Genomic DNA, 23,103 nt, shown 5'->3' with positions numbered 1-23,103 from the left:
CGCCGCTCTCATTGGGCGTGAAGGATATCGGCCATATTACGTCGGGGCCGGAGATAGCAAACTTTGGGGGATAGTTACGCTGACCAACAGGCAAAATGGGGAATCTCGGTGGTTTATCGACGCCAGCTTCAACGTGCCACAGGATCGTCAAATATCAGCACAAGCCGCTTCATTGCTGACACATTGGCCACAAGTGGTATCTGCATACTGGTGCATCGCGCATACTTGCAACTAGCACAAGTTCGTATTTACGCATTGAAACATAAGCCCAGACGATGCAAGTCATCAAGATGGAGGAAACAAGGCAGCACAATAAGGGATGTAGCGTGATGGGTTCGTTTCAATGGCTTACAGTGCCATGGTGCGCCAGAAGAACCAGAGGCTCGCTGGAATGTTCTTAGACGCTTACGTCGCCCCCTCTGGGTGGTGCTAGTAACAACGCTCCGTACCAGAAAAACGGAAGGGGAATGCATGCGGTCTTCAAGTGATGAAACGGCGCGCCTCTCGGCCATTCGTCCACAGTACCGCATAGCGGCGCTTATGGGGTGGCAGAAGCTTAATGTCTATGGAGCTGTGTGCCACACCATGCCAACAAGAGTCAAAAACCTCGTGGCTCGGCAGTCTAGCAGGCCCTGCACGACTTACTCAGGCACCGCACTATCGTCGTTCGGCTCAGCCGGTGTCAGTGTCGTTTAAGCATCGGTCGAACCGTGGCTTTCAACACAACCCAGCCCTGCCTTACCATCAGAAGCGGACTCGCAAGGAGTGGGAAAAATCCGGAAAGAAGCATACTGAGCACCTCGACCGTCGTGATGAACAAGATGGCCGAAATGGACCAAAGGCAGAGCAAAAGCTTGTCCCGAGCACCCTCTTATTGAAAACAGGGCCTGCGTGGTTCAAGAGGAGTGTATAGCTTGAGGTTAAGCAAGGCCACATATGCCCTGCCGTCTCATTCTCCTTTTGCGTTGAGTCTTCCACCTGTTCATGGTCCGTGCGATACAGTTACTTTTTGCTCAACTCCCAAGGTCCACTCGATAGCTCATCAAGCACAGTCCCACCTAGTAGAGAGTGTAAAGTATGTTAGAAGGGTATCCTTGCGAGTTGTTGGCGTTTCTGCCGATTCATCCTACACCTCTACCGCCTATTAGATAGGTACTCCGTACTTGTAGTACCTATTACCAGTATCGTGCCTCACAGCCTGCAACAATGGCGATTCTCTATCGACACGGCTATGAGGGCAGGAGGGCATATCCGACGCCTCTCCAATTAAGAGAAAAGGACGGCTTATTATCAAACATCTGCTTTACTGGACCAGGTGCTACTCCCTGCAGGTCATTCCAACGAGCCATTGAGTTGAGGTGGTTTACGTGTCGGCGAATACGCCTAACCCACAGACTTTTTGCCCGTGCAGAGGACGCAATCACACACAAACAGCTTAAACCTGGTCTGACAAGATTTCACCGTATGGTTTTCGGATGGCTTGTACAACGGCAATGTGGCGAACATACCGATGCCCGTATGGAGATGGCATCTGCCTCTTCAACCCAGATGCAGAAGTTATTGGAAGCTCCCCACGTGGTATTCATCCACAGCCCACCACCCCTTACTGAGACAAGGATCGCACTTGGATACGATGTGCGCGGGCAAAAGCAGTCCCTCCAAACCGACTGGCTATTGATGAGCGGCAGCTGTGGCCCATACCTGCGTGGTCTCCAACAACCATCCTGAGAAATAAGTGACTTGGACATGGCTAACAAATCTGGGCAGGCAGTGGTCTAGTAGCCTGTCGAAGGCTAATGTTGGACCAGAGTTGATGATAGCCACAACTACCGGGTTGGCACGAGCTCTTTACTGCCAACAGAATACATGTATGTCGTCTTCTTCTTTTGTTCCAATTGCAAATCAAACTCGCCAATACTACCTAGTACTACATGTACTGTACACGACCTAACCCGATGTCTACACTCAATGGGCATGCATCGCAGCTGGTCACCCAATGGCTCTTGCTGTTGGCAAAGGTGAGGGGCACAAACACTAACTTGTTGAGGATGAGAAGAGTATGCATACTTGTATAATTACGTTTCATGGATTACCTGTATTACCAACCGATTTGAAAAATCGGTGAGCACCCTTCACTTTGACGAGCCTCTGTGCGCCTTGCCGTCGTCCAAAATGCCGGCAGCAGCGATTGAATTCCACGTGGGATCTTATGCAGGAGGCATCTGAAACGAGATGTGGCCGAGTACTCGTTGCGAGGAATCTGTATATGTCCTGGCAAGGCTAACGTTATCATGGAGAATAACAGAGCAGCGAGACGGCTTCCTTGTTGCAAACTTGGTTTACCTGTCAACTCCCTGGGGCAGACATTCTGTTGAATATCGATTGGCTCGATCAGAGCTAACGACTTGATGTCCACTGCGCAATGGGCTACCCTCCAACCCATAAGCTCCGCAATCTGGAACTTTTTCGCAAAAGTCGCCTCTTGAAAGACCTGCATGCAAAGTACCTCCCATAACGATCTCATGTACTCAGATCTCCGGACAAGTACGTAGCAGTACTTGACGAATGCGAGATTTATGGAGCATATTGGTGCTCTTGTTGCATGAATTTCTCGGCCAGATTGGGAAACTAGAAGATCGATGGTTGGCATGCGGGAGCGCTGCACTCTGACCGCAAAAGCAACCCCGATGCTCCTGCGCACTAACAAAGGGGTGGCCCGTCCATCCATGCGCTGTTATATGGCTGCTTGTACATAGCATGCCTCTCTCTCTACCTTGCCTCTCGACTCTACAAGTGCCCAGTATGGGTAACACTCGTATTAGCTCTGAGCTGCGGGTGCCATTCTCTGATCGTGCCTAACCCTCGGCCATTTGCCGAGCACGGAAGCCCACTGGCCAAAGTGGCTCCCAGCAGATCCAAGACCTTGCCATTGTGTTCATCCCATGTTTTGCCTCGTGCCCGCTTGTCTGTGTTTCGACGATAGGAAAACGCAATTGTGGAGAGCTGTGTTTTTATACCGCTGCTAGCACTGCTACTATGGAGCCTGATATCTTGATGCACAGGGTTATGAGGGCAGGGGAGCTCTAAACCACCTCAACCAAACGCACTTCAAACGTCGCCGCGAGTTTTGCCACAGAGTTCACGCTTGGCAATAAGGCTAAAGAGGATGTAGAGACCGAATCGAAGTTTCAAAACGTCGTCAGCATCGGCTTAGCTTGCATCCTACAAGTAGATGCTAATGCAGATGCAAGTAAGAGTCGTCAACTGCTCCCGCACCATCCTCATGCCACTATCCGGGCAGAACGGGACGCAACAGGCCCTGTAGCTTATCAACATCACATCCTGCAGCGCCACGTTGTCTGGCTCAATTTTTCTCCTTCTTCCAGGGAGTCCAAGGTGACATTGCATCGTTGCCTCGTGCTGCAAAGTCCAGAGCGGTTTCGCTGCTACTATACATGTGGTCCCGAAACTTGGCAATGATACTGAGTATAGCAAGATATACAGGGACCCATGCGTGCATCTCTCGATACTATGTAACGCTATACTTCCGACCAAGGCAGCCCTAAATAACTCCGCGGATATTTAGCAGCCATACAACATACAGGCATAGCGACAAACCAGCTACTTGTCCAGATATCACGGCATGGTACTGGTAATTACAAAACATGAGCCGCTTGACAAAAGAGCCAGCGCTACCTGGTTTGCGGCTGAATCAACACGCTCAGCTCTGTTCTCATTGGCCGCGGTAAGCTTTCGTGCAACACGCCGTATGCATGAGCACAGCTCGAGACATTTGAGGGCGGGCCATGTTGGGTGCCAATTCTCTGGTATTCCGCGATAGGAATCAGCAGCATGGTCGGAACTGGTTGGGTGTCTCAAGGGAGTGCATGATCGCACGTTTAGCCGATACCCACCGTCTGTAATGCATTTGACTTCTCAAACGGCAGGCAACGTCTTACATGTGGCATTCCCACGCAAAAACACATGGAACAACGGTGTGGCAAGAGACTGCCTAGGTCTGCCTTGTATACTTGTCATGAAATAAAGGGCTTTCCAGCAACGAGCTTGCTGACATATTGATTTAGTGGTGGTTTGTTCAAAAAACCGCTACAATGAACAAGCATGATAGTTCTCCAAATGAAGCCCGTTGGCCAAGGGAGGAGGACCCACGATGCGGATCCTTTTTTCAACTCTGCACCAAGCGCCTCGATGTATAAGGCAGAGAAAACTTAAACCAGCCACGTTGGCTCATGCCCCAGGCCTAGGCCACCGTCAGATGAACGATCGACCGGCTCCGATAAATCTAAAGAGCTAGTTTGAAGGGTTCGTGCCACTTGGATGAGCCAAGAGCTTGGGACACTTGCTGGCAAGTGTTTGCTATCCCCAAAAGCAGGGACGTCATTTCCACCCCTCTCAGCTGCGTTGTGCGTTACACGCAGAACAAGGGTTGCTTTTTTTTTTTCCCCTCCCCCTTTGCCACCCAGCCAGCCACTTGCTCTAGCGAGTGCTCCCTGTGGTTGACGGTGTCCTATCATCATCGCAAGTGCCCCTGCCATGCAGGCACAGACTATGGAACCGAAATTTGGACAATATTGCACGTTGGTGCGACGTGGCGTGGCGCACACACACATACCTCGGAGAGTGTGACGATATCAAACATAAACAGCTCCCCGGTCCGAGGAAAAGGAAAGAGCCGGAGATCCTGGTACGCCATGGCCCACAAGCCTCGAGGCGCCCTTTGCTTCTCTCGGTGGCGCCGCCTCACCGCGCCTCATGGAACACAAGAATATTCGGATTTGTTAGTACGTGGATGGAAATGAGCGATCTGCGTGCTGTAATAAGGCGTTTTGCTTTGTGGAATAGTTGGCAGTCCAAGGAGATGGCATCTTTCATCTGGCGCCTGAAATGAACAAAGTGAATCTCCTGCTGTACAAGCACACGGCTCAAAGTAGGTATTTGTCATTATGAAAGATGTTTGATTATCGTACGCAAGTACACTTGTTACCACATATTCTTTGCCCCCAGAGAGAGGGAATGTCCCAATTCATGCCATACATTTTTCGTCGTTTTAGGGGGGTCCAGTTAACGGCAGCCTCTTTTGCATGTCTTAACTGGCAAAGGATGTGAACAATCCGAGGAGACCCTGCATAGAGCCCAGGGGGAGCAAGAACGCTTGATGCAATTACTCCTGCTAATAGCGGTACCAGCCGTGAAGTCTCAGAAGTAATTCCATCTAGAACAGATCCCGTGCTGTTGGCCCGCGTATGGGTCTTTGGTGTTGGCTGTCAGATCGCCCTCTTCGATCCAGATTGCTGGTGGCGGAAGTTTAAAGGAGCAATCGAAGTTTCTTAAATTACTACTACTACGCCGTAAATGGGAACGCCGCCAACCTTGATTCTTGGCTCTCCATGTGACCCCCATCGCTAAAACAACCAGTAGGTTCCCGTCTTCCCGTGTAAAAAAGGTCTCGTGGGAGTGTTGGCAAATGTCTCTCTACATTTGATCACTTGATATGGAACCTTGACGGCCTACAAAGTGAGACTTGTGGCTGAGACAGTGCGGGATCAGTCATGATCGCAGGTCCTGTTCATATGACGGATCTAACAAATGTCTCTTCCCCTAATCAAGTTTTATTGTGGCTGCAGTAACACATTATGTGTGTCATGCGGTGGAGAGAAGCAGCCGCCGGCTCGTCTGTCTCTATATAGCATACTTTATCTTGGCTTTTTTCTCCTGAAAGTGAGAGGCATCTGTAGATGAAGCATTGGCCATAAGAATGGAAGAATATGCAAATGTAGAATCTTGATGACCGTGGAGGCTATAAAGAACAATAAACGTAACTGAAGCTTTTCTCAGCCAATCCCAATATCTATCTCATCTTAAATTACCGTGCGCGATATATCTCGCCTTGTAAATCCACTGGCTCCTTCTCGCCTTTGACCAGAAAGTTAAGTTTATTTGCGAAAAAGTTCTCTCCACCATGCCTACACATATACGGTTGTTCCATCCGGATTAAAGAAAGCACTCTTTGCATCTGAACGCAGAAGCTCTTCAATCTAACCTTTTTTATGTTTTTTTCCCCTAAACGGTGATTAACGGGAGAAAAAAAAAACCTTTCATGTAGGTATCGAGTACTTTCTGGCCAGAGATGAACGCCCCAGACGGCATATCCAAAGCGTAAATGTCTACATCTGTTGGGATGGGGGGCGTACGCTGGCCAGGAACAAGGGTTAGATCATACGGCGCACTGCATTCGTTTTCAAGTGTGCCTGCCGCTCCATTCAGAATAAGTTTGATGGCATGGGTAAACGCGATTAGAACACTGGCTCGTATTGCAGAAGATGGCCGTTTGATGAGCGTCTTTGGTGGAGATGTCCGTTGGCAGAATCTGGAAGGTCAATAGAATGGTTCGTCCCGGCCGCCCACAGCATCTGGATTTCCTTCTTTTATACTAGAGCGTGTATATTTGGTAAATGTGAGATGCGTCGAATTGGAGTTGGGGGCTCAGCAGGCGAGAGTCACCAGGTTCATGTTGTATACTACCTACAATGCCATCTTCTTAGTCCTAATCAGAAGTAGCAATTGCGAGGAGGTTGTCTATGAGCAGTGTCAAGAAATTAGTGTGTGTGTGTTAGTTTTAGTGAACCGTTGCTACAAATCTCGCCGTGCGACTGTTTTTGTCACTCTGTATTATCAGTTTTCAGGAGCCACAATCTCGTTACTTGGTCTTTCAAAATCACGTTTAGCATTTCAACTCCACAAGGTCTTCCGTTAGAAGCGAGGACTTTTGAACTCAAGCTCTGATGTGTCTGCTATTTAAGATATGGGTAAATATTCCTCCAAAAGCGAGCATCTCGATCTGTTCTTGTCTCCTCTATACCGGCGCTTGCTCGATCCAGTTGATGGAAGGGCAATAAGTCGGTTGGAAGCGAATGTCAATTGCGGTACGTGTGTGTCTTGATTAACGACATATTTGGACGGGAAATAATGATTTACTACGCTTAGTAGAGCAGAAATCGCAATGTTGAATTATAAAAAGGGCTCGCGTTGCGACGATAGAAGCTGAGTGTGTCCATATAGCCTTTCTTTCGATTCAAACTTGACATGTTTACTTGACGCTATCACACACCCTTCAATGTCATCTGGATTGACTTTGCTTGTTATTTGTGCAATGGCCTCTACGGTACTCGGAATCGCCTGCCATCTCGGCCGAGTCTATTGTGGACATGTCTTTCAGGATATGTTTAAGTAGATACACTTTCTGCATTTTTATGTTACGGTATTTACAAAGTACAGATATGTTCGTTCTATTGGATTAATATCAGAAATTGGCTAGTAGGCCTTGCTTATTAGCAGTAATTTACGACGAAATTAGCGATTAAATTTGGTAGCCAAAGTACAGCTTGTATGATATCATTATCTTAATGCGGGTCCTCCATGAGGTTTTCCCTGTAAATGCGGAGATACTTTTATATGCCCTACGTTTTCATATACATGATGATATGCATAAACAGTTTTGTGGGTAGGTAAATATACAAAGAAACGACAACGTGGCCTTTCCACACTCTTGACACGCAGGCCAAAGCAAAGACGTCACAAGTAGGCAATAATCATGACATACGGTCCGCAGTGGCCTCCTGGTACCTGAAAATCAAATAAACTGTGCATGCTAGAGTCCGTTCTTGCTTCATCCTGACGTCCTCACCCTCATGCTTCGAAAAAATAGAACCACATGACCAAGTCGCCGTCTTCAGTTTTGGATCGCCAGCCACAACGCTCCAGATACAAGGACAGCAATTTCAACAACCAACTTTCAGAATAACGTTTAATGTTTAATCAAATTCAAAACTTTAATTAGTACCTTGACGGCTACAGCTGTGCCATGTAACTAGCCACTACACGCCCTTATAAGAGGTATATTTGAACCGGAAGCGACATGAGACAGTGGATATTGAAGCAACGAGCTGAACACTCGTGCCACCGCCGTATCAAACAACTTGGAGGGAAAAAGTAAGCTTGGAGGGGCCAAAGGGGCGTGTGTGTATTTGCCTCGCCAGATGGCGGATGCTACCCCCCAAAGTCCCGAGAACTGGGGACTGAACTGACAAGGCTTGCCGATCCTGCGGAAGGTGTAAAGGCTATTCTGTACGACAATGGGGACGAAATTGCATAATGAAAAAGACGCAAGCGGAAGAGAGAGCCCTGAACTGAGACGCCCTTTCTTTTATTTTCCACGGTGAGGCTTGTCTAGTGAGGTTGTACAAACCCCCAAAGGCTAATAAGATTTGTATAATGATCTACACTAGCTACATTTTTAATCAGCCTCTCGTATTTGCTGTCTTTGTGGAGCTGAATAAATCGACTTTACTGCATCCGAGAAGAATGCGGCTAGCTGAAAATGCCCAAATCGTTGGGACATCGTGACACTTGGTAGATATGTCTTTTCAGATCACCTAGGTACAGAGACACGATACTAATTTCATATTTAATTTATGGGGCAAATACGAAGAGCAACAAGTCACTAAATGTACCTTTTAAGAGAAATGGAGTAGGGAAAAAACAAAGAAAAAGAGAACAAAGACAGATGAACGCGTCACACATTACTAGGAGAACCAGGACAAATCCTTGGAGTGAGACTGAGATGTGGTCATAGGACATGTTTGCGATAGGAAGAATGAAAAGGACAGATATAGCACTTGTAAGCGAGATTGAGCACCAAGTCGAAGCGAGCTTCAGCAGCACGTAGTAGGCCCTAAGACGGCAGAACTATGTACTTTGGGGTTGAAATACATCACCAATTACAGAAATGTAGATGTCAACTCATACATAATGATATACAACAGAAGAAAACATAGTCACCACGTTGGGATCCAGCATGAAATACAAAGCTTTTACACAATGTAGAAGACAACATCAATTGAATCTACCATATATGACTCGTAATATATTCATCTAATCCAAGCATCAATTGTATTTCCTTCTGTTTTTTGCATATATATTCTTGATAAATCCAAGCCCAATACCCACGCTGCATCCCAGCAAATTATTATACTCCCAAGGGGCAAAGACAAAAAAATGTTTCTCATAAGACCTCCCCCCTTTGTTTCCTTCTTCTTCTTTCTTTCCAACGAGGAAAAAATAAATAAATGTTCATCGTAGATCCAATTTCATGAGATGGACCAAAAACGTAACTCGAGTGCAATGAGGCCGTTTCGACTCATTGATGCGCTAAAATATCTTAATGCTCAACGGACTGCTCAACAAAGAGTCTCTAAAAGTCAAACTCGGGTCGGAAAATGTCAGGGTCAACGCCAGGAATCGTCTTGTCTGCAAGGTCCTTCCTGCCCATCTGCGTAAACACCCTCCTCAGGGTATCGTACAAAGTGCTGCTGCGGTTCTGAGCAGACATTCTGTCGAGAGCCTGGTCGATTTGGCCAGAGGCACCGTCACCCAGGATCTCGTATGCCTTGCTGCGGCCAGACTTCTCAATCGTCTTGTGCATGTCAAGAGCGGCAAGGAAGTGAGATGCTGCTTCCTGGTGGCAGTTGATGTTAATACAGCTCACACCCAAGTTGTAACGAGCGCGGACAAAGTTGGGCGCCAGAGACAGAGCTTGTTCATAAGCAGCAATGGCCTCTTCTGACTTTCCACTGTTGGCGAGGGTAGCACCAAGCCTGTTCCAAAGCAAGTGAAGTTGCTCTTGTTGGTTTGTGGTGCCCAACTCCGAAGAGTGAAGGGCTGATTGGAAGCAGTCCACTGCCTTTTCGTATTCTTCAGCTCCGTAAAACAGTACACCAAGTCCGACTTGGACATCGGGATCCATGTGCTCGCCATCAGGGCTAAGCTGGGCGGCCTTGATAAAGTGGCTGGTCACTTTATCATGCAGCTGCTGTCGATCGGTGAATCCCATATCAGCGGCAGGGTGGAGATCTACAGGACTGAGAACGTTGGGATATTTAACAGACAGCCACCTCTCGAGTGTGCGGTATGCTGTGCTGTCGTAGCCCTCGTTGGTATATGAAACAGCCAGACCCATCATGGCATCGAGGTTGTTGGGATCGAGCTTCAAGGCTTGCTCCAAGGCACGAATAGCCGCCGTCTCCTTTTCGTTCTGGGCCTGAGCAGAGCCCAAGTATACCCAAGCCTCGACATGGTCTGGGTTTTGCTGAACAGCAGCCTCAAACGCCAGGGCTGCCAGGGACAGGTTACCTCCCTCCTTCATGACACGAACACCTTCGGCAAAGGCATTCTTCTGCTCGCGGAAGATGTTCTCTTGCTCAAACATGTATTTCTCGACAATCGGGTCGGCGAATCGTCCCCAATCATTCGGGCCATTGAAGTCAGGCATGAGATCCTGGCCCCATTCGGTATCAAATTGGTCAAAGTACTGTTGGTCGTTGACCATCGATCTAGCATCAGCAGTTTCAGCCTGAATTCCTTTCCAAATAGATTCGAAGTCACCAAACTCATTAGTTTCCGATTGGAGATGGTTGTCCATCTGCTCCAACTCTCCCTCGGCAGCCTTTGCCTGCTTCTCGGCTTCCTTGGCCTCTTCCTTGTCTTGGAGTTCGAGCTGGGCAAAGTGCTCTTCCCACTTGCTGTCATCCAGTTCAACCATCTTACCCTTGCCTTTCAGGTCCTGTTGTTGCTGCTGCATAGGTTGCTGTTGCTGGTACATCGGCTGCATCATGGGCTGGCCATATCCCATACCCATGTTCATGCCCATGCCCATGCCCATCATCGGTCGCTGAGCCATCGTGGGTTGAGCCATCGCGGAAGACAAGTCACCAATCATCTGAGGCGCCATTGCGGCGGCGGCAGCCGGGTTTGACTGTTGAAAGCGAGCAAATTCTTCGGGGCTGAACAGAGGCCTGAGTGGTGCGAATTGATCCATGCTGGGCTGCTGGGCGTTGAAGTCTTGGGCCCATGATGGCGACACTGACTGCGCTCGCGGCGGCGCAGGGGCAAGCTGGCCAGCAGGCCCGCCTGGTAAAGTGGGAAACTCTTGTTGAAGGCCAGGGCCAGCATTGAGGAAACCGTTCATCATCTACAAAACCATATACATATCGCGTATTAGTAATGCGCGTCCTCGAGGCGGAATAAACAAACACGCATATATCGATCAAAAACAACGTACCTCATCCTGGGGAGCGTTGGCAGCCGAGCTACGGAAGCCGCCCAGTTGACCGCCTGGCCCTCTGCCAACGAGGCGGTCTCGCTGGAGTGTTTTATCATCTTGAACGTGCTTCTGGAACTGGCTTAAGGGGTTGCCAGCCGTGGAGCACTCTGCGCCTCCCATAAACGACATCTTGGCTGTATGGTTTGTAATGAAATGCGCACGGGGTATATCGATCGCGTCTGTTGCTGCTCTAGTAACGAGAAAGAAAGAAAAAGGACACAAGGTATAGAAGAAGCTGAACAGAGAGGCAGCCAGAAAGATGAAAACAAGTCGAAGATGGACTCAGCCGCGGCTGGGTTGCTCGAGCGTTGGCTAGCGGATACGAAACGGCACGCGCTTAGACGGGAAGAAGCAAGGGCTAGGACGGTAGAGCGGCTCCGGCTTAGGCAATAAGATGCAAAGAGGGCGACTTCCAGGCACGTCACCTGCAGGCCAAAGGACGGGTTTGTTTTGATGCTGTGTGGGGAAATCGGCCTACCGAGGCTGTCGCCGGTCCGTCCGGGTTGGTAAGCTTTAGAATACTAGATGTCGTCGCTCATCAGGGGCTACACGTGACTGTGGGGTCGGAAATAGAAGCGCTGTGGCTTTACTCCGCGCTTGGCCTGTGGCGGTGCCTTGTAGCTGCTCGTTGCCGTTGATGCTATCGATAAGACTTTTTTTTTTTTTCTGAGTTTTTGGCTGACCCGTCAAGAAGGCATCACGGCGATTGGCATAACTGCATGAAACAGTGATTAACAAAATCCCATTGCCAATTATCACCATGCTTCGCCAAGTGTAAGTCTCCAACGTCCCCCCCAGTGCTTCATTAGGAAAATTTCCAGGCCTCGAGTTAAAACCCAACGCAAAACTTGCTTCCAGAAAACCTCGTAACGCTCGCTCCAAGAGAGCCCTCGAGAAGCGCGAGCCCAAAGCCATCGAGAACCCCAAAACATGCCTCTTCCTCCGCGGCAACAACTGCTCCCAGGTTGTCCAAGATGCCATGAACGACTTCTTCTCCATGCGCCAGCCCCTCTCCAAGAAATTCACCAAGAAGAACCCCATCCACCCCTTTGAGGACGCCGCATCCATCGAGTTCTTCTCGGAGAAGAACGACGCCAGCCTTTTCGTCTTTGGCAGCACACAAAAGAAGCGCCCCCATGCGCTGACATTTATCCGCACGTTTGGCCACAAGGTGCTGGACATGTTGGAGCTGTACCTCGACCAGGAGAGCTACCGCTCCATTACGCAGTTCAAGACCAAGAAGTTTGCCATTGGCATGCGACCCATGGTGCTCTTCGCGGGCAGCGCCTTTGAGAGCCCCGTGCCGAACGAATACACGCTCGCAAAGAGCTTCTTCATGGACTTCTTCCGGGGAGATACCGCGGACAAGATCGACGTCGAGGGCCTGCAGTACATCGTCTCCATCGCCGCCGAGGACACCGCCGGCGAAGGCGACGCCAAGCCCGCCATCCACCTGCGGGTGTACCTCATCAGCACCAAGCGCAGCGGCCAGAAGCTGCCCCGCGTAGAAGTTGAAGAGATTGGTCCCCGCATGGACCTGCGGGTCGGACGCATGAGGGAGGCAGACGAGGCGATGCTCAAGGAGGCGATGAGGAAGGCCCGCGGCACGGAGGAGAAGACGAAGAAGAACGTCTCCATGGACTCAATGGGTGACAAGCTTGGTCGTGTCCACTTGGGCAAGCAGGACCTGAGCCAGATGCAGACAAGAAAGATGAAGGGATTGAAGAGATCTCGCGACGATGCCGCTGAAGCGGACGACATTGTCGAAGTTGACGATTCAAAGCGAGCAAAGAAATAAAGGAGCAAAAGTAACAAGAATCTAATAGAATGGAGGGAAGGAGGAGGGGAAAAAGATGTCTGGCGTGCTTAAATTCTGGGAATTGGAGTTTGGCGTCTTGGGCGGCTTTATAGTCGGCTTCTATCGATCACTGCTATATAGTGTCCTGAGATTTTGTTTTCTACTATCAAGACATCATAATGAGATGAATTGATGGATCTAGATTCATAAGCATTCACATATTTCAGTTCACATCCGTTGTCTCGCACGATCAAGTAACGTTTTAACCATTGTATTCGCATTCACGGCACAACTCTAGCAGCACAACTCCTAGATGCAATTGTACCATACCCAATATCATCTTGACTCCTTGTGAACCCCGTAGAATTATGTGTCATGTCGTCCTCCATATCAGTATGAAACAAAGTGACTCCGAAGTGCTAGAATCCACGAGCCCTGCTATCATCAGATCGTCTTTGACCATAGACCCCGTTCCAAACGCCCAGTTACGAATCGCTCGTGAAAGAAATTAGAAAATAAAACATGCAAGAGTGATAACTGCATTGCAGCTTCGATAAAAAGGGGGGAATAAAAATAAGAGACAACCCATCTCCCAATAAGAAGGTAAGAAGGGGCAGAAAAAAAAGGAATAAAAAAAAAACTCCCACGCTCGTACATCTTTCCGTGGTTATCTATACATCAGTGTCTCCTCTTCTGAACAAGGCCGAATTATCCGAATGATGTTGAGCAGCTGCAACATCAACAGCAAATAATACACTTCTGAGAGGCTGTGCCAGGCGTTGGCGCATGTCCCAAGAATGGTCACTCAAGATTTCTAGTCGAGTGGCGGTGGAACCAAGCCATCCAAGTCTCCCACCACGGGGATGGACTCTATTGACTGCGGCCCTTGGGTACTGTCCATCATCTTGGCCATAAGATCGATATGGTTCAATATCGTCTCTGCGGATAGCACGCCTCCGTCTGCGGGAGGGTTCTCCTTCCGCTCCACACCCCATATATCGGCCGGGATAGCATCAGCTTCTCCGTCCCATAGGGCGATCCGGATCGGCCATTCAAGATGCCTCCACCATTTCGAGCCAGTCTCGAATAGACTCACAAGGCCCATAACCTCTCGACGAGCCACATCGTCTAGCCACCATACGTTATCCATACGCTTGAGCAATGCAAAGAAGCAGGCGAGAATGGCGAGCGCACGAGGTCTCTTAGCCTCAACAAGCTCAACATAACGACGTGATACAGTTGAGGGAAGTGCCAATGCAGAAGGAGCGTACTGATTCTTATGGGCCCAATTTAAAACACAGACAGCATGGAAGTAGCCCTGGTTGGTTGCGGCTCTGTTACTCTCATCTTCCTGCTCCAGCTCTTCGTCTAGATCATCGAGAAGGTGGCCAAAAAAGGATTCTGGCCCGAGCGGATTCAGATCCAACATGGAGCCAGGCTGAGAGTCGATAACCACCTTCAGTGTGGCGCTGTTTCGGATCCATTGCCAAGATGTGGCGACGATGGTTTTGACGCCTTGGAAAGCATGAAACCAAGAAAGAGGCAATGCATATCGGCGGTGCGATTCGCTTGGATCCGTCAGATCGCTATCCTCCTTGATGAACAGACGAGAGGCTGTGGCCTGGAACGCAATAAGGCATGAAGTGAGGAACAAGGCGTCGGCATTTTCTGCGGTTATACCCTTGTTGAGTGAGCGGCAATATTCCGCCAAGGTAGAGGCAGAGTAGGCATGGGATGCCTCAATCATGACCCTGTCTTCGGGATTCTTGAAGCGCAAGTGTAATGCAGCCACAGAGAGAACCGCGTCGATCAAATACGTTCTCCCCTCCAGAGCGAAGCGTGGGACGTCCTTTTGCCAAATGTCCGTACTAGCAGGAGAGTTCATAACCAGAGTTTTGGACGTGCTGCTAATGTACTGGTGCCATAGCTGAAATTCCAGAAGTCTGTCTCCTTGTCTCGTCATGGATGTGATGATGGGGACGGAGGGTAGCGTGAGTGAGGGCGTTGAGGACGTGGAAGGGGGCGAGAGCCGTGAAGGAGATATTCGATGGTCGTCGTACGCAGGGATCCCTGCTGTGGATGGCGCCGTCGTCGATGTCATCGTTATCGAGCCTGATGATGTCGGCGCGGATACTGGGGCTTGAGGGCTCCTGGTGACCGGGGTGGGAAGTGTATGCAGTTCGTCGAGCACTTGGCGGCTCTCGAAGTCGCACATGACACCATGTTTGGAGCAATTTCCGCAACGCGGATGGACTTCATCGCACTATACAACAAGACGATGGATCGCATCAGCTTCATGTATCTCAGGGCATACAAGATGTTGGCTAGGAGTTCCCGGACGAAAAGACATGGGTGCTTTGTCCATTTCCTTTCCGCTTCAAGTTTTTTTATAAATCTTTTTTTTTCTCACCTTGATCTTGCGATTTTTGCACCGCCGGCACCCCGCGCGCGACTTTTTGTGCGACCGTCTAGGAGGCATAAGGAGAGTCCCGGATTCGCTGGTGAGATTGCAGAGTGCGTGCAGCGACGATTCTAGATGCGCCACGCACTGGTGGCATCGCCACGCGGGCCGTGGGAAAGGCGCCTTTTGGTGATGCTGCAGGCGCTTTGCAGGGGCAAGTCGCGAAATCCGACGGTCGGCTCCGAGTCTGTCGAACGATGCAACTGCGCAGCGTCCAGCGATGTTGAACGGCTAGAGCTGGAGTGCCGTGGCCAGGAATTGACGGCGGACAGGCAAAACTTCTAGTATGGGTTCGATACTAACAAAGAGCCGTCTGGAGGGGCGATCAAAGGCCGGCTGGATTGGCGATTTGATGTTTACGAGTACGAGCGGTGCCTTGATGAAGCCTCTTTTTGGTTAATAAGCCAGCTTGCAGAGGCGCAGCCACGCCCCAAAAGAGCTCGGATGCTCGTTTCTCCGAAGGCGCTGGGCCAACACGCCCGCGTCATCCGTCCAAGCCTCAGCTGGCTCAGAGATCATTGCGTCTGAGGACGGCATCAGATGGATGACGCATCGATGGAAAGCTTTACAGTTGTTCCCGGCAACGATGATGGTGAGCGATTAGCGAGATTGCCTTTTGAGTTTGTGCAGCTTTATCGTTCGGAATAGCAGTGCCAGGCGAAGGGTCCGTTGGCGAACCCCGTATAAGGAGTCAAGAGCAGATGGAGTAGTACGGAGTATCCCGGTCAAATTGATGTGACCCAGATACTCTCACATGAGAAAGTCAAAACGTCTTATTGATTTATATCCGGGGTATACTATTTGCGTCAATGTAATGCCTTTGGAACATCAAAGGCCATACTTGGACGGCTGTCTAACAGATCAGTTTGCATTCGCATCCTTCTTAGTAGTCGCTACGATAGGCCTGCGAAAGCCTCTTGCAAGGATCGGCCGCTAGAGCACCACTCTGCGTATTGCATAATAAGTTGGTGCTCATTGTAAGATCATCTATCTTATCCTTAACGTGACGACATCAGAAGTATCTAAAGACTGCGCGTTCCGCAGTCCTCATCATCAGAAATCATCCGCGTTAATAAATCAAAATCGTCCACCTCGCCATCCAGCGCGACAGATGACCCTGGTCTCTGGTAGAACGGAAACTCGAATTCAGGTGGATAGAAACCTGCATATTCCCAATCAACGATGGCCTTGATCTTGAGCGTGCCTAGATCAACAATGACATTGTTCATGGAGAGATTATTGTGACAAAACACAAGATCTTGCTGCTTCCGCCGACGCATTCTCCATGGTCGCCCCCAGGTGTCAGGTAAGTTTCTTGAACGTGAGTGCATGGCGTTGTAGCTCTTCAGCAACTACGACTTGGCTCTTAGCATTAACATCATTTATTCCAACTCCATCCATATATCCAGTAACCAGGTATACTGCGCCGTCGTCCTTGAAGCAACCAAGTAATTTTGGGAGCGGGATACCAGTGTTAGCAAGAAATAAAAGACATGCACCCTCATTAAGGACACGCTCCGTATTGAATAAAGGAACATGATGTAACCATTTTGCTTTTGCCATTCGCAAAGCCGAAGGCTTCGCTTAACAAAGGTGCTGCCGACCCGGAAGTTCTTTCTCTCGGGTGAGATACCAATTCTACAATGCTTTTCCCGTTTTTCATCCATCTCGCTGTTGGTCGGTGGGGCCATCTTGACGCAAAAGTGCAAGATGATTTACCTTATCTTTGAACGTGACAAGTCTCTCTTCGTAAGCTTCATGTACATGTATGCGGGTAGCATGCTAGCAAAGCAGTAGTATCAGAAACTCCAATGTGAGCTTCTAGTTTGGGCCATCTTACTGTGTCTATCTGCCTATTTATGGAATAGGTGCGGCACCAGATGCAGGATCAAGCCAACCGAACATTTGTGCGGAGCTGCACCGACATCCGGTCCAACAAGATGGGCAGTTCAGGTTGCCAGCTCAGAGATAATGACTTGCAGGATCACAACTCACGGCCACAGGCAAATGAGCATCTTGTCAAATGACGCACAAGCATGTGCTATCAGCCAGCATTTACAACTTTGGCAGCGTATTAGGTAACAAGATTAGAGCAAAAGCGCGGTACCCAAGCATGGCAACATAAAGGTAGAAGTACATTAGAATCATTGCCTCTTCTCCTTGACAGATCGCCACTCCATGGACAGACTCCCTATCATGGTGACGCAGGTCAGTCCAATGACGAGATACCAAGTCTGCACGAGGCTCTTGTCAATGCTGTCCAATGTATCCTTCCACAGCGCTGGAGATGTCACCTTTTTCAAGTCTGTCAAGCCCAGCTTTTCAATCTCTCCAGGACTCAATGCAATACCCAGCCCTTTCAGATTCGTAGACAGCTGATTAGTGAAGATTGTCTGTGCAACGGCTACGAAGAGGGCTGGCCCAAAGTTTTGTGCAAAAAGGATCACGGACAAGCCCAGTGGCACATCAGACGCGGGTAAGACAGTCTGCACGGCACTTTGGGGAGCCTGGAAACCAATGCCGCCTGCGAACCCAGTGAGAGCCGAGTAGACGATGAGCTGAGCAAAGCTGGTGCTAACCTGCCAAGTTGTCATGAGTCCCGCCGCCAACGGCATGAGCGTAGACGCAAGTACCATAGAAGGCACGTAATATCCCCATATCGTGGTCCCTGCGCCGTTCAAGATCATGGCAATCATGAAGCCAGCCAGGATAGGCGCCATCATATAACCGCTCTTGGCAGGCGGGTATTCGCGAACGGCCTGGTAGTATGTAGGCAGATAGAACTCTAGCACATTCAACGCCCCATTCGTACACAAACTGAAAATCAACCCGGCCATGATGCTTCGCTGTTTCATGATGCGAAGAGGCAGCAGAGCATCGTCGCCTTTCCGATACTGCATATAACCAAAGGCGGTAAAGAGCAGACCAAAGAGAGCAAATAAGACTATGACCCTAGCATCACTCCAAGGGTACCTCAGACCAGCCCAAGATAATGCAATAAAGAGACAAGTCAGAGCAGGTACAAAGACCACGGTGCTCAAGAGATCCAGTTGGCCAAGTTTGGTCCGCCATGATGCCGCCGAGTCGCCGCCGTGAGCCTTTAGATCCGGAAAAAATAACAGCGTGACGACGAGTGCAAGGCCACCAATTGGCAAATTGACATAGAAACACCAGCGCCATGAAAGGGTTTGTACCAAGACACCACCAAGCAGAGGCGCGGAAATGACGGCCACGCTCTCAATACCTGCCAGAGTAGCGTTGAACACAGGACGCCATCGCAAAGGCATGATATGGACGGCAGCCGTGAAAGCTCCAGCGAATATGCCAGCCGCGCCGAGCCCCGTCACAGCTCGACCAACAATGAACATGGAGGAGCTCCTTGCTGTAGAGCTGAGCACAGAGCCAACAAGAAAGGTGGCAATGGCAGTCAGCAGCACCACTTTGATGGGAAAGATGTTATACAGCTTGCCGAACAGAAACTGAAAAGAGCAGACGCAGAGCTTGTACGCAGACAAGTACCAGCCAACGTCAGCGACGGTGTGAAAGTAGTCGGTGATGTTCGGGACTGCCGTGGCGACGATATTGCCATCCAGGCCGCCGAGAATGAGCAAAATGACGAGGCTCAGCACCGTAAACCAGAACTTTGCGCCTACAGGGTATTCCTCTTGCTCGGGGGCTGTAGTTTCTGCCGTCAATACAGCATTGGCAGTGTGTTCTGCGGTCTCGGAGCCTGTGTGACTCTGGCTGGACCTTGCTCGCGATGAGACTGATTCCAGTCTGATTGAAGGCGCGGCAACGGCATTGCCATATTCAAGTCTGGGGAGTGCATCAAGAGGCACTGTAACTGTTTCTGTTGTTGCTGCCATTGTGTATCATTGGTACCTGATAAACGATGATAGGTAGCATTGGCAGTCAGTTGGAAGGTAAGAAGGCATTCTCAACAAGATGAATATGGTATTTAGCTCTCAGAGCGAGGTGACGTATGGCATTTTTTTTGCGGGGTACCTTACCCGACGTCTCCTTGCTTTAAATAGAACATGAATTGGTTAATGAAGAGTAAAATAAAAGACATAAAAAGCTTTAGATGGGTATCAAAGAAAATTGCCATCATTATGTGCACCCGGTCTTATGATACCCTGCTGCATCTCTTACACAAAACCTACCAACCAACAAAAAGTCCATGTACACTAACGCCATCAAAAAGGCGTTGTCTCACACAATGCATGTTAGTAAGAAACCGCCACAAAAGAGGCCACGTGAATACCTCCTACAGCTAACGAAAGTGCTTGTAACACTACTGTAGAACCATCGACGGGGATCCCAGTCCCGGTGGACATCCGCATGGCATGGTTGTTTGACAAGCTGTTTTTCTTCTCTTTGGTCGAGAAATGATTTATAAGAGATTCCACTACGTGTGTAGTCTGAGCCGGTGCTGGCCGGTGCTGGAATCCATCTGCTCCGACTAATGCTCTCCATAGTCCATGTAGCTAATGTAGCTTGGTCCGAGATTGTCCTTTTAATGCGACCCAAGGCCATTGCCGAAAGAGGAAGATGGATAAGCATTGCTCGGCCTCGTTCACCACCGAAGGAGTTTTCCATCGTCCCTCCAAAACACCAGAATATCCGCATCATAAAGTCCGTAATGCCTCGTAGATGGCTTTTCTGCCATGCGCTGCGAAACCGCCGTGTGGGAAAAACGCCGTGTCGCATGGCACTAGGAGTGGGTTCATCGGATAGCGGATAGTTATCCAGCACTGCGTAGATCGCCCGTTGAAGCTATGGACGGGCTCTGGCCCCGAGGCCATCGATGATCTACAGTAATTGATAACTGCTAGGAAGGGGCGGTGAGATTCAGCTGGTGACAGATCGAGAACGCAAAACAGCAGCGTATCCGATGGCCCAAGTATCGCCAGGTCGCAGTACTCCAGCCCTCCGCACGGCATCGCTTCCCACCTGCCGCGATAAGACGCACTGCTACCCCCCAAAAGCACAAAAGCAACAGGTAGAATTACCCGCCGATACTCGTCGTAATGGAGGTGCGGCTGTCGGTCGGGCTTTTGGGGTGATGCGCCTCTGCATGCCGCCATGACACAGAAGTATCTCGAAGGACCGCGCCAACATTAGCAATACGGCAGAGCAGGTGGCTTACATACTGCAGGGCAGCGCGGTCGTATTACAAAGAAAGGGCTTCTGTTTGGACGCAAATGATGTGATTTGCAATTGCGTTGCGTGCCACGAAACAGTTTCAGGCAGTCCTTTTGTAGCCGCCTTTTGGCATAAAAAGGGCGTCGAGCTTCCCACCTGCGGAAAAAAGAAATTGGTACCTGTAATCCATAATCCATAATCCATCCCCCCCATTCCTGCAGTAGAAACTGCCCAAAACGAGCCGGTGACGTGCTATCGCCGCTACTACACCCATTACCCACAGCTCGGCTGGATGACACCATTTTTAGAGTTGTTCTGCTCTCGTCCCTGAAGTGGAGTTTCCCTTTTTTTTTTTACAATTTTTTTTCTTCGCGTGAAGCCAGAATTTTCTATTTCTAAGGGTCTTCTCGCCTCCACCTCCTAATCTTCTTCTTTTTCCTTAATCGTGAAAACGAAAATCATTGATTTGTGTGTTGATCGACGCAATCGCTCCGACATTTCCTCTACCGAAGACGACATCAGGGTTCTTTTTCCTCAGCGTCCGATAAGATAAAGCAGACCCTGCATAAAAAAAGTTGCCCCTCCAAAAAGCTTCAGCACAAAGAGAGCGGTTGAGTCCAGATCGAATCTGCCTCGACACCACGACCCAACTTCTCTTCTACATTCCACCTCTTTTTTCAAAAATCACAATCAAAACTTCCACAATGTCTCCTCCCGTGACTTCTGACCCCGTCACCACGCCTGTGCGGCCCCCGACCCCGGTCCACGCCTTTGGCACTCTGGCCGTCCACGCCGGCTCTCCCATCGACCCTGCCACCGGCGCCGTCATTGAGGCCATCTCTCTGTCCACAACCTTTGCCCAGTCGGCCGTCGGCAAGCCCGTGGGCATCTACGAGTACTCGCGCTCTTCCAACCCCAACCGCGACAACTTCGAGACTGCCGTTGCGGCCCTCGAGCACGCCCGCTACGCCCTGGCCTTCTCCTCCGGCAGCGCCACCACGGCCATCATTCTGCAGAGCTTGGCCGCCGGCAGCCATGTCATCTCCGTCTCGGACGTCTACGGCGGCACCCACCGCTACTTCACGCAGGTCGCCAAGGCCCACGGCGTCAAGGTCACCTTCACGCCCGAGATCGAGGTCGACATTGCCGAGCACATCACCCCCGACACGCGGTTGATCTGGATCGAGACGCCCAGCAACCCGACCCTCCGCCTGGTCGACATCCGCGCCGTCGTCACCGCTGCCCACAAGCACGGCGTCCTCGTTGTCGTGGACAACACCTTCATGTCCCCCTACGTCCAGAACCCCCTGGAGCTGGGCGCCGACATTGTCGTGCACTCCGTCACAAAGTACATCAACGGCCACAGCGATGTCGTCATGGGCGTTGCCGCCTTCAACAGCGACAACCTCAAGACCCGCCTGAGCTTCCTCCAGAACGCCATTGGCGCCGTGCCCTCGGCCTTTGACTCATGGCTGGCTCACCGTGGTCTCAAGACGCTCCACCTCCGTGCTCGTGAGGCCACTACCAACGCCACCACCGTTGCCCACGCCCTCGAGGCTTCTCCTCACGTCATTGCCGTCAACTACCCCGGCCTTGACTCCCACCCTCACCGCGCAATTGCCCTCAAGCAGCACCGCGACGGCATGGGCGGTGGTATGCTGTCTTTCCGCATCCGCGGTGGCCACGCTGCCGCCGAGCGATTCTGCCAGGTCACCAAGATCTTCACCCTCGCCGAGTCTCTGGGAGGAGTTGAGAGTTTGTGCGAGGTCCCTAGCAGCATGACCCACGCCGGTATTCCCCGTGATCAGCGTGAGGCTGTCGGTGTTTTTGACGACCTGGTCAGACTGAGCTGCGGTGTTGAGGATGCTGAGGACCTGAAGAACGATGTTCTCCAGGCGTTGGAGGCTGCCGTCTCCTTCACCAAGGGCGCCAACGGCACCAACGGCGTCTAAATCCGTCATCTTGTGATTTCTCCTGCATTCAGTTTTTTTTTTCTTTATATCTTTTAGATATGTGTCATGAGCATTTGATTTTTTACAACGATTATAGACAATGATAGGAAGCGTGGAACAGATTTACGAATCTGAACAAAAGCAAACTGTTACGAGGGAAGGAGGAGAGGAGGAGGAAACAGTCCTCTGAGCCGACCTATTCATTCTAGGGAGGTCAAGGTAATATCAGGCTGTGGCATGAAACGGCGTGTGAATTGTGATTTTCCCAACAATTTACCGGGCTAATCTCTTTTTCTTATTGGAAACTTGAGGGTTTTTGTTTACTTTACCTGCTGTCTAGGCACTGGAGGTGTGTATACACAATTCAGCTGAAGAGCAATGATTGAATAATAATCCGAATGTCTGCCATACTTGAATGTGCCTTTTCTCCCTCAAATGTGCTATGAGTTTATAGATGAATCCGCATAGATATCCATCTACGTTGGATCTCTTCCTCGTACTGCTTGACCAGGCTGATAAAAGTCCAGACTTGTTGAGGTGAACTGCGTACTAGTAGGTACTCGCATCC

The 23,103-nt window shown here is 50.1% G+C and overlaps 7 protein-coding genes across 7 annotated transcripts; 3 read left to right on the top strand and 4 right to left on the bottom strand.

The window, feature by feature from the left end:
* Positions 1-559: 559 nt before the first annotated feature.
* Positions 560-913, top strand: TrAtP1_003564 (uncharacterized protein; the record flags this gene model as incomplete). Its single annotated transcript, XM_014088005.1, has 1 exon — positions 560-913. One exon carries the CDS (start codon positions 560-562, stop codon positions 911-913), a length of 354 nt encoding a protein of 117 aa, XP_013943480.1.
* An 8,010-nt stretch (positions 914-8,923) lies between these two features.
* On the bottom strand, positions 8,924-11,654 carry TrAtP1_003563 (uncharacterized protein). The gene is made up of 2 exons (XM_066111938.1): positions 11,138-11,654; positions 8,924-11,047 (listed from the first exon to the last, which is right to left on the bottom strand). Exons 1-2 carry the CDS (start codon positions 11,306-11,308, stop codon positions 9,272-9,274), a joined length of 1,947 nt encoding a protein of 648 aa, XP_065968018.1. The 5' UTR covers positions 11,309-11,654; the 3' UTR covers positions 8,924-9,271.
* A 201-nt stretch (positions 11,655-11,855) lies between these two features.
* Positions 11,856-13,197, top strand: TrAtP1_003562 (uncharacterized protein). Its single transcript, XM_014088002.2, has 2 exons — positions 11,856-11,953; positions 12,038-13,197. The coding sequence occupies exons 1-2, from the start codon at positions 11,940-11,942 to the stop codon at positions 12,975-12,977; spliced, it is 954 nt and encodes a 317-aa protein (XP_013943477.2). The 5' UTR covers positions 11,856-11,939; the 3' UTR covers positions 12,978-13,197.
* A 36-nt stretch (positions 13,198-13,233) lies between these two features.
* Positions 13,234-15,891, bottom strand: TrAtP1_003561 (uncharacterized protein). The gene is made up of 2 exons (XM_014088001.2): positions 15,388-15,891; positions 13,234-15,240 (listed from the first exon to the last, which is right to left on the bottom strand). Exons 1-2 carry the CDS (start codon positions 15,454-15,456, stop codon positions 13,792-13,794), a joined length of 1,518 nt encoding a protein of 505 aa, XP_013943476.1. The 5' UTR covers positions 15,457-15,891; the 3' UTR covers positions 13,234-13,791.
* A 569-nt stretch (positions 15,892-16,460) lies between these two features.
* TrAtP1_003560 (uncharacterized protein) lies at positions 16,461-16,667 on the bottom strand (the record flags this gene model as incomplete). The annotated part of the gene is made up of 1 exon (XM_014088000.2): positions 16,461-16,667. The coding sequence occupies one exon, from the start codon at positions 16,665-16,667 to the stop codon at positions 16,461-16,463; it is 207 nt and encodes a 68-aa protein (XP_013943475.2).
* A 915-nt stretch (positions 16,668-17,582) lies between these two features.
* Positions 17,583-19,304, bottom strand: TrAtP1_003559 (uncharacterized protein; the record flags this gene model as incomplete). Its single annotated transcript, XM_066111937.1, has 1 exon — positions 17,583-19,304. The coding sequence occupies one exon, from the start codon at positions 19,302-19,304 to the stop codon at positions 17,583-17,585; it is 1,722 nt and encodes a 573-aa protein (XP_065968017.1).
* A 1,459-nt stretch (positions 19,305-20,763) lies between these two features.
* TrAtP1_003558 (uncharacterized protein) lies at positions 20,764-22,944 on the top strand. Its single transcript, XM_014087998.2, has one exon. It carries the CDS (start codon positions 21,288-21,290, stop codon positions 22,533-22,535), a length of 1,248 nt encoding a protein of 415 aa, XP_013943473.1. The 5' UTR covers positions 20,764-21,287; the 3' UTR covers positions 22,536-22,944.
* Positions 22,945-23,103: the final 159 nt, after the last annotated feature.

This window comes from Trichoderma atroviride, chromosome 2 (genome assembly GCF_020647795.1).
Source record: "Trichoderma atroviride chromosome 2, complete sequence".
Taxonomy (NCBI): Eukaryota; Fungi; Ascomycota; class Sordariomycetes; order Hypocreales; family Hypocreaceae; genus Trichoderma; species Trichoderma atroviride.
Note: the sequence above shows the minus strand (reverse complement) of the source record. Positions and strands in the feature narration are given on the sequence as shown.

What these genes read in the sequence shown, in the direction of transcription:
- TrAtP1_003563 (XM_066111938.1), bottom strand. Translation starts at nt 11,308, where the DNA reads ATGTCGTTTATGGGAGGCGCAGAGTGCTCCACGGCTGGCAACCCCTTA. An exon ending in CCAACGCTCCCCAGGATGAG is followed by an intron (nt 11,048 to 11,137) that starts GTACGTTGTTTT and finishes ATGGTTTTGTAG; the next exon opens with ATGATGAACGGTTTCCTCAA.
- TrAtP1_003561 (XM_014088001.2), bottom strand. Translation starts at nt 15,456, where the DNA reads ATGCCTCCTAGACGGTCGCACAAAAAGTCGCGCGCGGGGTGCCGGCGG. An exon ending in GCAAAAATCGCAAGATCAAG is followed by an intron (nt 15,241 to 15,387) that starts GTGAGAAAAAAA and finishes CTTGTTGTATAG; the next exon opens with TGCGATGAAGTCCATCCGCG.
- TrAtP1_003558 (XM_014087998.2), top strand. Translation starts at nt 21,288, where the DNA reads ATGTCTCCTCCCGTGACTTCTGACCCCGTCACCACGCCTGTGCGGCCC.